Source organism: Canis lupus, chromosome 1 (genome assembly GCF_011100685.1).
Source record: "Canis lupus familiaris isolate Mischka breed German Shepherd chromosome 1, alternate assembly UU_Cfam_GSD_1.0, whole genome shotgun sequence".
In the NCBI taxonomy this organism is placed as follows: domain Eukaryota; kingdom Metazoa; phylum Chordata; class Mammalia; order Carnivora; family Canidae; genus Canis; species Canis lupus.
Genome location: NC_049222.1, coordinates 110,390,003 through 110,404,356, shown reverse-complemented (window position 1 = coordinate 110,404,356; position 14,354 = coordinate 110,390,003). Strand labels below are relative to the sequence as shown.

Genomic DNA, 14,354 nt, shown 5'->3' with positions numbered 1-14,354 from the left:
TTGGAGTCGCCCCTGGTTCTTCTTTCTCTTTCACTCCCCACATCCAGCCTGCCAGTCAATGCAGGCAAGTGCTACCTTCATCTTCTATCAGTATCTAACCATTCCTCTCCACCTCCAGGGTCCCCAGGTCCGGCCACGATTGTCTTCTTCCCGGACTGCTACAGTCACCCTCTCCCTGGGCTCCCTGTTCATTCTACTCTCCTAGCCCCCAATCCAAAGGGATCTTGTTAAAACCTAAGTCAGCTTACATCTCTGTGCTCAGAACCCTCCAATGGCTTCCATCTCACTAGGAGTAAAAGTCAAAGTCCTACACTGGTGCCCAAGATCCTAAATAGCATGGCCCCCTTTGTCTCCTTTCTGACCTCATTTCCTCCCATCCTTTCCTTGCTCACTCTATTCCAGCCACTCTGGCCTCCTTGCTATTCCACACATATTCCAGGCCCTTTGCACTTGCTGTTTTCTCCACCTGGAATGCTCTTTCCCCAGATATCCACACACCCACTCCCACCTCTCCTTCAGGTCTTTACTCACATGTCACATTTCCAGTAAAATCTTTCCATTCAACTTATTGAAAATTGCAGTGCCTCTCTTCTGGAATCCTTTTTCCCTTCTCTACCTCATTTTTCTTCATCCTGCCATAGGGTATAAGCTCCTCGGGATAGGGAGCTCTTGTTACTCAATGTCTTTTGTTACTCAATGTCTAGAACAGTGCCTGGCACATAGTAGATGCTTAATGAATATTTTTTGAATGACCACGGGCTTCCTGAGAAGGAGGCAGCTCCATTTCCCTGTAGTTCTAAGACGATTGGGTAAGAGGAAGAATAGTGAAGAGGGGGTGGAGTGGCAGTGGCCACAGCTTCCAGGGGAGCCGCTGATTGTTCAGTTACACCTGGTCCACAGAGGAGCTGACTCTGTCCCCAAGACCCTGTGGCCACTTCAGCCCTGGCCAGGAACTCACTAAACTTGTGGTTCAGGTCCATCTGCCACGAGAGCAGCTGAGAAACGCGAAAGCCTGGGCTCTCTTCCTTGTTTGTCTGTGGAACTGGGGGCACCCATATATTCCCTTACAGCTCTGAGGCTCCAGTTCAGCTGAGAATAGGGTGAGGGCCAAGAGTGAGACTCCTCTCAACGCTGGAACTGGGGGGATGGGGTGAGGATGAGGGAAGAACACTGTGGGGCTCCGCACAGACAGTTGCGAAGAAAGAGGGCAGAGAAGGCCATAGAGACAGAGGGACTGAAATACAACTGGCCAGTGAAAAAGAGGCAAAAAAGAGAGACAGACCGAAGGTGAGAAACACACACAGAAACAGAGATGGACAGAGAAAAGGTGTGTGCAATAATGGGGAAAAAAAGATACCCCCAACATCTATTCTGCTTCGCGTCTGTTCCACTCTCCTACAGCTTTCCAGCGACTGCAGAGACTGGCAAGCCCAAAACTACACTTCCCAGAATGCCTTGTGGCAGAGTCCCGGAAGGAAGTTTAGGCTCCACCAATCAGATGCCTTCGCGGGAAGCTTGAATTTCTAACTAAAGTTAGCGGGGAGGGAGGCAGCTGCGAGGCCGCCGCCCTGCCTCCGTCTTCCTCAGAGCTGGTGCGACGTGGAACCAGCCTTTCCTGAAGATCGCGCAGGAGGAGCGGTAGCTCCCGGCGGATATTTCTGGAGGGTGGATTTGGGAGTGCCTTGAAGGCACTTTAGACAGTGTTTCTTTAGACAGGTTCTGTTTCCCTCAGTAAGTCCCTGTTTACACTGGCCAGAGTGGATTCTGTTCGTTGCCACTGAACAGTGCTGGGTACACAGACAGGGAGAAAGAGATGCAGAGGCGGGCAGAGACAGAGAGTGAGTCAGAGACACCCCCTGCTGCCCCCCCCCCCCCCCCAAGGACAAGGAGAGAGACAGGGCCCTGCAGGGATACAGTGGGCTGAATTTTTTTTTTTTTTTTAAGGGGAAGGGGAGAAAAAGAGCCATGGAAGGAGGAAGACACAGTGAGAGAGACACCCAGAGAAATACTGAAGGTAATCTGAGGCAGAGCAGGGGCAGAAACCGCATCGCAGAGCTCTCCCCAGAATGCTGGAGTGGGAATGTTGGCAGAGAGGACCCTTTAGAGACTAAATTTCTTCAGAAGGTAGAGTTGGAAGCAGGAGATTGGAGGGGACACTGGGCAGGTCCCTGACTTGCCAGACTCACCAAGGCCTGGCCTGCTGATGGAGTGTTTTTCCGGTAGACTATCTCCCCCCCGCCCCCATCCTTATTCCCAGTTCCAAGCTTCAATAGCCCTGATTGAGGAAAACAGTAGTGTTCCTGAAAGCACCCCCACCTGCCTGCCACTCAACCCTCAGGTCTTGGCCCTGAAAGACCAGCCCAACCCAGCCTACTTGACATGGGGAGGAGTGACAGTAGTGGCTCAACCATTTTTGATGTTTGTGCCCCAGTTCCTGAGGGTAGAGGAAGACTGAGGGAGTAAGAGGAGTGGAGTGGGCAGAGAGAGAGGGTCTGCAAGAGAGGGGGACCCGGGCGAGACAGGGGCAGTGAGCTAGGCAGGCCAGATTTAGGATTCCTGTTAGTGGACTCAGATGACCTGGCTCCTCTGACTAGTTGTCCTGGCTTCACTGTTGCCCCTCAGCTCTCTTTGGTCTCTTCCTTCTAGGGTTGCCAGGTAAGATACAGGATGCCCAGTTACATTTGGATTTTAGACAAGCAGCGACTCCGAGATAGCATGGGACGTATTTATCCTTAAGAAAATTATTCTTTTGAGGGAAAAAAATCTGAAATTCAAATCTCACTGGACATACTATAGTTTTATTTGCTATACTTGGCAACCCTGTCGCCGTCTTGGTCTTGTTTCTGCCTCTTTTGTGTCTTCTCTTTGCGCTTGTCTTTCCCTCTGTCCTAGCCCACCTGTACCTTCTCTGTTCGCTCCAAATGACTTTGCTCTGCTGGGCCATGGCCTCTCAGAGCCAGTCCTGAGACCCCCACCATACCCACCACCTAGGTCCCCTCTTCCCTCCGTCCTCCCATCCCAGCCCTCCACGGCCATCTCCCTCCTCCAGGCAACTCCTTCTTCTTTCTTCATCTCTCTTCTCATCGAGGCCCCCCTCCAAAAAAAAAAAATCCTCCCACCCCCACCAGAGGAGAAGGTTTGGAGGCTTCCAGGAAGTTAGGAATCCCCCATTACTCACCTGCATCCCGACCTCATCTCCTTTCCTTTCCACTTCCTGGGTCAGAGAGGTCAGAGAGTTTCCCAAAGTCACACAGCAGAATAGAAACCACACTCCACCCTCTCCCCCAAGTCCCTTCTAAGTTCCCAGCTTCCTGGTGGAAAATTTCTCTACTTTGCCAGAAAATGGCCTGGCTTGGTAATATTTCTGAACACCAGGCAATACTTGGAAGACCCGCAGGCCAGGACCAGAGGTGCTGGTAGTGCCAAGAATGGTAGACTTTTGAGCATCTACTATGTGCTAAGAGTTGGGGATATGGCTTTTGGGCTGGCAATATGAGAGTGGTGACTTGTGGCTGTTGCCATGTCCCTGGGCCTCAGAACATAGTAGGTGCTCATTCTGTTGAACACATGAATGAATGAATGAATGAATGAGTGAATGAATGAGAAAACATACCCCAAGCAATTGAGAATCCTTCTCCACGTCCGCTACTCTCTTCATTCCCATCACTGTCTCTTTCTCACTTTGCCCCTGGTCTGTTTCCTTCTTCCCATCCCCTTCTCTTGGTTTCTGTCCTTCCCTAGAGTCATTTTATTGTTATTTTTTCAGTCAGAGGGGTCTCTACAGTGACTATCACGTGCTGAGCATGTCTTTTGTGTCAGGCATTGATGGGGTGATTCGCTTGTGGAATCCTTCTGGAATATTCCAGAAGGTAAGGAGAGCTTTGTAGGGCATTTTTCATATGTGGAGATTGAGACCCAGAGAGAGGAAACGAGGTGCCCTGGTCACACCAGAACCAGCATGTCTGGCCTCACCCTACACCTGTCTCTCCATCTCAAAACACCATTCTCCCTCCTGCTTGGCACATGGTAACCTGCCCAGCCGCCTCTGACACCTCCAAAATATAAAGATATTAGTATTAAACATTGACCACAGGGGTTGCAAACTTAAATGTGTCCGGGGGCTGGGCATGTAACATGAAAGAGTAGTACAGGGCAAGGAGGAGCTGAGGCTGCCTGCCTTGGATGATGGGCAGTGCCTGGCCCACTCCAGCCAGTTACAACCACCCAAAGACACCACATCTGATTTCTTAAGAGGGTCTTGCACCCCACATTTTCAGAAGTCTCCTGAGGTTTAAATGCTGGCACCGAATTCACACAAAACGCTGTTCAGGTCAAACGAGATTACGTGTACACCAGATAGGCCTGCTGACCAATGGTTTGCAACCTCTGAATTGTTTTGAGTCCCATGTGCCAGGTGCTCTACTAAAGAAGAATATCCAGCTTCCAGTAGAACATATGCTCCATGAAGGCAGAGATTTTTGGGGTCTGTTTTGTTAACAGCTTTATGTCCAGCACCCAGAAAGGTGCCTTACACATTGTACGTGCCCAATGATTTCTTTTAAGTGGATGGTGTATTGAATCCTAGCATCAACAATAGAAATAGCATTAAAACACCTCCATTTTATCCATAGGGAGATGGAGGCTCTGAGGGGCAAAATCCCAGGATTCCATAGCAGCACTGAGATCTGAATCTGGATCTTACCTGACTTCAAAACCATAACCCTAGGCTATTCTGACTCTCCCTGGGGTTGTGCATTTGCAATGCTGTGTGTGAACATGGGGGTCGAGGGTGTTTGTGGGACTGTGGTGCCGAGTATATGTAGTGGCAATAGTGGCATTGGCCCTCCTGATTGGACACTGAGATCCCTGAAGCTAAACCTGGACGCTTGCTCCCCTCGGACACACTTGCCCTGGGTGCTCACCCAGTCCAGAGAGAATACTCCACCACTCCCCTCCTTCCCCCTCCTGGACCCATCCTCAGGGCCCCCCCACCCCCTCCCCTAGATACCCAGAGCCCCGAGGGAAAGGGGGAAAGAATTTAGGATGAGGGTGGAGGTGCGGGGAGGAGGGAGAGGGAAGGGGATGGGTTAAGAAGGAGTGTGTGATGTCAAGCAAAAAAGACAACATTAGACACAGATGCTGAGATGGCGTTTATCGCGGCAAAAAAAGGTGAAGTCGCCGAGGGAGGAGGGGAGGGGTGTGGTGGGGGCCGGGGTGGGGGCCATGGAAGCTAATACATGGTGCACTAGGTCACACGACGGACACTGGGGGTGGGTGGGTGGGGGTGGGCGTGGCCCAGGCATGGCAATGTGGGGGAGGAGAGAGGAGAGGGCAGCGGGCCCCAGCCAGGAGCTTCTGGAGGTGGTGGGGGAGGGTGGGGGGGAGGTGGGCGGCGTCTCTGGTCGCAGAGGATGGAAGGAATCAGTTAGAAGGGGTTGAATGGAGGCACTGGAGGCATGGCCACAAGGCGGATGGTCTGGGCCCAAGAAAAGTAATGCAAGGGTGGGACAGCAGGCAGCGGGCCAGCTCTGGGCTTGGGCAGCTAATCTAAGGATTAGGGACACCCAAGGGACCTTACGGGTCCTCCAAGCCCCCCATTTTCCAAGGGAGAGAACAAGCCTGGGAAGAGGCGAGCTTAAGGTCCCGATAAGGATTTAGGGGTCAGTTGTGCAAAGACAGTCATACCCTCACCCCCACTCTCCTACCCTGTCTGTCCCAAACAGAGAATGGGGAAGAGAGATTCTAACTTCACCTTACTGAGGCTCCTCAGGGAACCGGGAGGGCGAACCCATTTCATAGATGGGGACAACGGGGACATTTCTGTCAAACTACACCTTTCCACACCTCTCCCACCTCCCTGCCAGGGGATCTGTGTACCACCTTCCCTCTAGGAGTAATACTGATTTCTTGAAATCCTTAGCACTGGTGGGGCAGGTGAGAGGACACACTCTGGGATTCTCCCAAATGTAACCGGGATGTGGGCCATGCCTCCAGGGGCCTGAGATGCCAACACAAAGAAAAAAAAATGACTCCCCACGTCCCCTGGCTCAAACCCAGTACAAAAGTGACTATTTACAATGAAGGGGTGGGGAGTGGGGGGGGGCACAGAAAGGAGTGGGGCCAGACTGAGCGGCCACTTGCAGCAGGCCACGCCCCTGGCCCCGCCTTTGAAAGGGACAAAGCCAAACAGCAGAGATATTTATAAGGGTCAGTTGCCCCAGGGCGGGGAGGACCCTAGGGGTGAGGGATGGGGTAGGGCATGGGATGGGGTGCGGGTGGGGAGGCATGGGCGGTGGGAGGAGATGGAGGAAAGGTAGCTACTGCCCCTCGCCTCCCCCCTCCCCCTCGCCGGACACACAGTTTTCCGTGGGATGAACACAGAAAGGGTTAATCAAAGAGTTCGATGAGCGAGTCTGACGGTCGAGTGGGGCGGGCTGGAGCAATGAGGCCGCAGGTCCCGGTGGCCGGTGGTGATGGAGTCACTTAGAAGATGAGAGGTTGGTGGTTTTGGGGGTGGGGGGGAGCGGGTAGGGAGGAGGAAAGGTGTGGGGAGGGGATTAGGCGGTCCCCCCCAATTATCTCTGGGAGACAAGAGTGTCCTGGACTGGCTGAGAAGGGGTTAAAAACCAGCAGCCCCCCCACCCCCCACCCCCCGAGACGTCCCCCATCCCCCTCCCTGCGGCCCAGCCTTCCCCAACGCGACTGGCAGAGGGTACGGAGACGGACCTTGCACACACCAGCAGCGGCGCCGCGGAGACGAGCCCCTCCACCGCGGCGTCCAGACAGCTGACTGCAGTGGCGAGGGATCGGATGCCAGGGCTGGGTGTCCGCGACTCCACGAGAGCCGTAAACGTGTGTCCCCGGCCCTCAGGGCCCCAACGTGGGCCTCGCGACCCCCGTTCTCCCCGTCGTGACATCCGGGCCAGGCTTTCGCGACAGCCGGCCTCGGGGGTTCAAAGTCGGCGGGGCAGGTGCGCCGCAAACAGCGCGAAGGCCTGCCTGGCTGTCTCGAGAGGCGAGGCGGGCACCCAATCAGCAGCCTGGACGCCCAAACTGCCACCCTCGTCGCCACCCTTAGTTAAATACCTTTCCCACCGCTCAGCACATCGCGACCTCGAATCCAGGTCCTGAAATAGCAGTAATCAATGCAAGGGAATCCCCTCACTTTCCAAACAGTAGGCCACCAAATCAGAAACAAAATAAGGAGGGTGGGGGGTGCAGGGATGGAGGAAGAGGCAAGAGAAAAAGAAAGAGGGGACTTTGAGGGACTTGGCGATTAAGAAAGGGGAAAAGAAATACCACTCAGAAGTGGTACCCTATTCTTCCAAGTATAGGTCCCCAACCGTCTGCAAGCCCACTCTTACCACTCCACTTGGGGTACGCATAGTAATTCCCACCTACAAGCCCAGGGCAGACGTTAGGGCAGATAAAGATGGCACGATCTTCACCTTCTGATCCCCTAATAATTATTGCAGTGAAGCCTCCTTGCCCATGGAGAGATGGTTGGGACAGGGCGGAAGAAGGTGGCTGGGGCAGGTTGGCTCAGAGCCCCCTGAGACGGGGGATGAAGGAGGTGAATTTGGCACATTGAACCCCTTCTTCTCATAAGTGCTTTGAGGTCCTTCTCTGGAATCCAGCTGGCACCGTCCCTCGGGCCAGCAGAAGAGGGGCTGAGCTAGTCTCCCCACTCTCCATTTTCTACAGATTTTCCGGAAGGAGGCAAGTGGGGTTCTCCCCGGCTGGTGGAATTTGGGAGATCCAAAAGGTTAGGGATTAGCTGAAGGGGAGGGTTTTTTTTTTCTGTCTTTTTTTTTTTTTCTTACAAAGATTCTAAGAAAAACTCAGGGTGGGAGGGGTGAGGAAGGGGGACCCAATTTAGCTAAATGTCCACAGACTTTTTCAATGCCTCTTAGGGCCTCCTCCAAGAGAGATGGTCCCATTTCCTCCCCTCTATCTGAGGTTCCCTCCCCCCAGAGCGGCTCAGTTCCAAGGAAGTTTGGCACTTTTTTTTTTTTTAATCAAGGGGGAGGTGGGCGGAGGAAAGAGTTGAGAGGGGTGAGAAGAAGGGAAAAGACAGACAAAGATAGAGACAGGACAGGTAACAATGGGAGCCACAAGGAGAGAAAGTAGAAAGCCAGAGGGAGCCCAAGAAAGAGGGGGAGGGTACACTCGGGGGAAGATGTTAGGAGCCCGAGGGCAAATGGGAAGGAATGTGGAGACAATTCAATGCAGCAAACACTTATTAAGCACCTACTGGGTGCTGAAGAGCAGGGTGCAAGGAGGCCGCTCAGAGTCTCTGAGATCTGATTGGCTAATAGGGAAGGGGGGGGAGAGGCAGTGGGTTTTCAATGATCCCCATCCCTGACCCCACATCTGTGTCCCCTCTGGACACATTGCAGCACAAAAGATTGAGGTCAGAATGCAGAAAAGACTTTCAAGGGATGGAGAAGATGGTAGCATGAGCTTCCTAGGGTAAAAACAGGGAAAGGTGTGTGGCTCTCCACTCACCAACCTGGTGAGTGAACTAGCTCACTGAGCTAGCAAACTACCTTTCAGATAGCCCTGGCTGGTGGGGTAGGGGGTCCCCGAGAAATGTGAATAGGGAGGGGGTTGTCACACAGATACCCCAAGGGAACACTTTTCGGGAGGCCCAGCCTCCAGAGACGTGTCTGTGTGAGAAAAGTACTGGGTCCCACTGCTTGGAACCCAGCTTCCTGCAAAAGGGGCTCTAGAAAGCATCTGACAAACCAGGGCAGCAGAGGATGCAAATGATATGCAAATGAGCGCTTTCAAATCCCACCTCCCCACTCCCAGACCATGTTTTACCTCTCCCTGGCTCCTTCCCCTCCTCATAGGGGCCTGGGGGGGGGGGCTGTAGGGGGGATATCCCAGCTAGACACTGCAATACCCACTGTGGGTGGAGATACTGTGAAATACCATAGGGTCTTTTGAGAGGCAGAGGGGAGCAGTGGCCCATAGGGCCACTTCTCCCTACCCCTTGCAGAAGATATGTACAAAGTTACATCAAGAATTGTTTTGGCACTCGAATCTCCATCTGGGTTCAATCTGGAGATTAGGGGTGGGGGCAGCAGCGATGGGAGGTGGGGGATGGGGAAATGGGGCCTGCCCTCCACCCTGGAGATGAAGAGGGCATGGAAAAAGTCACCCTAGTGCCCAAGCTACAGCCTCCCATCAGGTGGAAGGGCCGGGGTGGGAAATTCAGTGCAAGGTACCTTGAAGGCTATTGCTTTCTAGGGATTTTCACATTTTGATTTGGGGGTGGCTCTCTAGCGAGGGGCAGGGGTCTCCCAGGCTTTAGGGGTAGGAATTGTCTCTGGCTTTTCTTCTCTCCCTTTGTGGGAGAGAGACGAGGAGGCCTGATTCCCCCAAAGCCATGGAGTAGAGAAGGGTCTGGAAGACCTAGGAGGGGGACAAACGGGGGAGAGGGTGGGCATGGGGGTGCCCCTCCCCCAGAGATGCTGATGATGGAACCAGGGCACTGGGGGCCCTGCTTTGGGTTGGAGGAAGTGTAGGTGGTCTCCAAGGGGGAGGGGGAGATGGATGAGGGTAGAGGTGGGTCTCAGCTATTCTAAGTCCATAGGGTTGTCAGGCCCTGAAATCTCAGCCTGCCAACAAGGTCTTAGAGCTGACCATAGCCACAGTGCTCAGGGAGCCACTCCCAAACCAACTCTCAGGGCTGCCTGGCTTGGCAGACTCCATTGCTAGAACATTCTAGCTCCTCAGGGCCCATGGCAAGAGCACCAAAACATTCTGATCCCTCGGATACTATCAAAGTACTCCAACTTGCTAGAAACCACAAGCCAATCTAATCTATCAGACCACACGAAGCATTCCAGCTCAAGGGACCCTACTGTGTGGCTCACTGAACTCTACACTGGGTCATGGTGGCCTGACAGAGCCACCACACATTTGGCTCACCAGACTCAATGGAACAAAGCCACGCAGACACAAGCATGCACACGAAAGGCGGGGGTGGGAATGGGGGTCTTAACAGTTTTCACTAGCTCCATCTCCCACCCCTCCCTGCCAGGTGAGTTCACAGACTTGGTGTATTTGGATAGAGATGACCCTGACAATATTGGGTCTTTTTCCTTAGAGTCCTCCAGATATGATTCCAAGTCCCACCCCTTATTCTCTTCCTAGGCAGACCCTCCAGGCCAAGACCCACCAGAGAGGGGTACGGGTGAAGAAGAGAGTCAGTGACTGGCCATGGCCCAATTCAGGAAGTGCATGCTCCATCCCAATGATGTCACAGGAAATAACCTGGAGATACCACAGGAAGTACATGCTCCCATGATGTCGTTGAAGTAACCTTCGAGGAAGGCCCATTGAGACATCATAGGAAGTACCTGTCTGTCCTATCATCACAGGAAGTGACCTCTGGGGAACTATTTCCTGTGACATCGTAAGGAGTGCCAGTGGCACCCCAGAAAAGTACTTGACACTGTGACATCCCAACAGGGACCTTCACTCCCATTACTCTAGGTAAAACCATAGAAGATGCCACAGGAAGTTGTTCTGGCTTCTCACAAGAGTCTTGCCCACAGGACTGGACCAATCCCAGAACTGGCCTCATTCCCAGCAGCACTGCACACCCTCACCCCATATGACCTGACAACAAAACAGTGATCAGCCCCACCTGGGAGAGGCAACTCCAAAAGGGGTAGAGTCGCTGAGCAAATCTGGAAACTCTGGGGTCCCTGCTCCAAATACCCCATTTCAGCTCAGACTCCTCTGCTACCTCTACTCCCATCCCTTCTCCCAGATCTGGAACTGAAAGCAGAAGAGGTGGGGTGTTGTTTAGGGGAGGCCCCTCATTCTAGGTGGCCCAGAGGCTCCCTCCCCTCCTCCCATATGGAAATTAAAACTTACAAAGTGGGGGGGGGGAATCCTTACCAAAAAAAAACAAAAAAACAAAAAAAACGGGGAAAAGAAAAAAAGAAAAAAAATAAGGAAAGGAAAAAAAAAAGAAAAAAGAAAAAAAAAGGAGGGAAAGAAAGAGAAAATAACGCTTTGTTTTCTATTAAAATCAACAAAATGCAATATATACAGATATCACACAGACCCGGGCCCTGGGAGAGGAGGGTCAGGCCCCAGTCAAGCATAGGGAGGAAGGAAGAAGGAGTCAGTTCAGAGCTGGGGAGGGAGCTTCTGGGCCCCATCCCCAGCCATCACTCAATCCTGCCTATGACTACCAGAAGGGGGGGTGCAGTCAGGCCTACCCAGCCCCATCCCACGAGGAGCAGGACGACACCCGAGCTGAGGTCAGGAGTTGGGGTTGGGGGGGGCGGGGGAGGGGAGGAGAAGGAAGAGGAGGAGGAGGGGCAGGAGGAGGGTGGGAGCACACACCACAGGCCTCATCCCACTTTCTGGGGGTTTGAGGCCCTCACTCCCTGCTCGTAGGTGACCCGCTGGCTGATGAGGTATTGAGCGGCTTGCGTGGCCGCAGGGCTGCCCGTGATGGTGACCCGCCGGTTCCGCGTGCCCGGCAGGAACTCTCCCTTCTTGGAGATCTGGATGCGGGCGCCTGTCAGCTCCTGGTACTCCACCAACGTCTTGCCCCCTTTGCCCAGGATGGCCCCCACCAGGTTCTCAGGCACCGCAATCTCCACCAGCTCCTTGGCGCTCTCGGCGGCCAGCTTCTCCGCCGTCAGGAAGCCCCCGGCCGCCCCGGCTGCGGCTGCGGCGGCCACCAGCGGGCCACCCCCGCCGCCCGCCCCGCCGCCCGCCCCGGCCCCGAGGTAGCCGTTGGCGGCGGCGGCCAAGGCGAAGGAGCCCAGGGCCCCGGGGGGCGGCGGCGGCGGCGGGGCGGCCCCTCCGGCGGGCCCGGCCCCGGCCTCCCCCGCGTAGGACGCCAGGAGGTTGGCGGCGGCGGCGGCGGCGGGGTTGGCACCAGCGGCCACGGCGGCCAGGACCCCGGAGGCCGCGGCCGAGTTGAGGCCCAGGCCGAGGGAGTTGGTGTTGTAGCCGTAACTGGCCAGCGTGTTAAGCGCCGTGCTGATGGCCAGCAGGTCGGTGCCCGAGAAGGCCGGCAGGGCGGCGGGGAAGGCGCCCACGCCCGCCAGCCCCGCGGGGCCCAGCAGGCCGGAGGCGGCGGCGGCCGAGGCGGCGGCGGCGGCGGGCAGCACGTCGGCGGGGCTGGCGTACGGTGAGCCGGTGGGGTTGGAGTTGGCCACGGGGCCAGCCACGTTGGCGTAGCTGATGTTGAGGCAGCTGCTGCTCTGGGGGTCTTCCTGTACCTTCTGCACGATGGCGCTCACGGCCTTGTGCACCTGCTCCGGTTCGCCGCTGACGGTCACCACTCGCTCCTGAAGGTTGATACCCTCTGGCTTCTGCGACAGCTGCACCCAGGCACCCGACTGTTCCATCACGGCTTTCACTGTGGCGCCCCCCTTGCCGATGATCAGGCCCGCGGTGCTGTTGGGGACGATCAGCTTGGCCTGCGTGTGGAGCGAGCGAGAGGGAGGGTCTTTAGGATGGAGGGTGGAGAACAGCAACAGTAGGCTAGAGCTTGTTTTCCTAACCCGCCCCCCTCCCAAATGCGTCCCAAATCAGGCCTGCTGTGCCCCCTGATATGCACTGGTATGGTCCTACTGCTTGTTAAAAAATGGTGAAATACATCCACTTTGGTTGGTTAAAAAGAAAAAAAAAGAGCTAGTACTCCAAGTCCTCTCAGTAGACTCTCAGCCACCCTGTCCCATGCCTCTGGGACTCCTGGGACCTCCCCTGCCCTCCAGGACAGTGGGTGCTCCCAGCTTGCACTGGTGCTTACGCTTTCTAGACCTTTGTGTTTTTATTTTTTTAAAGATTTTATTTATTTATTCATGATAGACCTGGAGAGAGAAACAGAGAGGCAGAGACACAGGCAGAGGGAGAAGCAGGCTCCATGCCAGGAGCCCAACGCAGGACTCGATCCCGCGACCCCAGGATCACGCCATGGGTCAAAGGCAGGCGCTAAACCGCTGAGCCACCCAGGGATCCCCCCACCTTCTAGATCTTTAAACACTCTGACTCCCAGCCCCAGAGAAGCAGTCATTAAGTCTAACTTTACAGATAAGCCACCTGAGGCCCATGAGATGAAGGGACTCGCCCCAAGACTACCCAGGTTGTGGAGGGGCTGAAATCCAGACTCCTGGATTCCTGTTCCATCCTGTTACCTACCCTATGGCAAGGTCACCTCACTTTAACCTCTTTTTGTTATGGGCCAAATTGTTGCCCTCCCCATTCCGATGTCGAAGTCCTTTTTTTTTTTTTTTTTTAAGATTTTATTTATTTATTCATGAGAGAGAGAGAGAGAGGCAGAGACACAGGCAGAGGGAGAAGCAGGCCCCTCCCCCACTGTGGGGAGCCCCATGTGAACTCTTAATCCCAGGACTCTGGGATCATGCTCTGAGCCAAAGGCAGATGCTCAACCGCTGAGCCAACTAGGTGTTCCCAGAGGCTGAAGTCCTAACCCCTCAGTACCTCTGGATATGTCTGTATTTGGAGAGAGGGTCTTTAGAGAGGCAATTAAAGTTAAGTGAGGTTATTGGGGTGGGCCCCGATCCAATATGACTGGTGTTCTCATAAGAAGAAAAGATTAGGACATAGGCACACACAGAGGAAAGACGGTGTGAGAACAGAGAGGACGACCATCTCCAAGCCCAGGAGAGAAGTCTCGGAAGAAACCAACACTGTCCCAGATCTCAGACTTCTAGCCTCAGGAACTGTGAGAAAATGAATTTCTGTTACTTAAGCCACCCCGTCTGCGTTACTTTGTTATGGCTGCCCTAGCAATCTAAATACAGTTGTCCTATCTGTAAAATGAAGATAAAGAAACCTTATATCTAGGGCAGCAGGGAGACAATTGGGCACTTAAATACAGTGGTCCCCTTCTTGCGCGGGACAGAAAGGCCCATCCTTTGCTGCTGCAAATCCCATCAATCTTAATTCTGGGTGCGGGGGATGGGGGGTGGTTAGATTTCAAAACCAAAAGTCTTCTTTCACATATCTAAGAGCACTTATACACATAAATTCCTCCTTCTATGTCCTCTCAGACCTGTGGGTTCCACCCCCTGAGGCTCTCACCACTGCCTCTCCTTTTTGCCTCTGAGCCAGGCCCCAGGGGTGTTTGGGAAATCTGAGGGAGCAGTTTGGGTTGTCAAGATGATGACTAGTGGCAGATATGGGCATGCGGTGGGCAGGGCCTTAGATGTTGGGCAGGGCCTTAGATGTTTGCACCCCACAAGGTGGGAGTCAGTTCTTCACAACCATGAAGCAACAAACCATCCAGGTACCGTTTGACTTTTAAATGACTCCCTGAACATTTATGTTGGTGAAAAGTCTATTTATAA

The 14,354-nt window shown here is 54.2% G+C and overlaps 1 protein-coding gene across 1 annotated transcript in view; it reads right to left on the bottom strand.

Annotated features, from left to right (window-relative positions):
• Positions 1-7,769: 7,769 nt before the first annotated feature.
• NOVA2 (NOVA alternative splicing regulator 2) overlaps positions 7,770-14,354 on the bottom strand; it is a 28,087-nt gene continuing 21,502 nt past the window's right edge. The window contains exon 4 of the mRNA XM_038528524.1: positions 7,770-12,461. Coding sequence (XP_038384452.1) covers positions 11,379-12,461 — 1,083 coding nt within the window. The 3' untranslated portion in view covers positions 7,770-11,378. The remainder of the gene's footprint in view (positions 12,462-14,354) is intronic.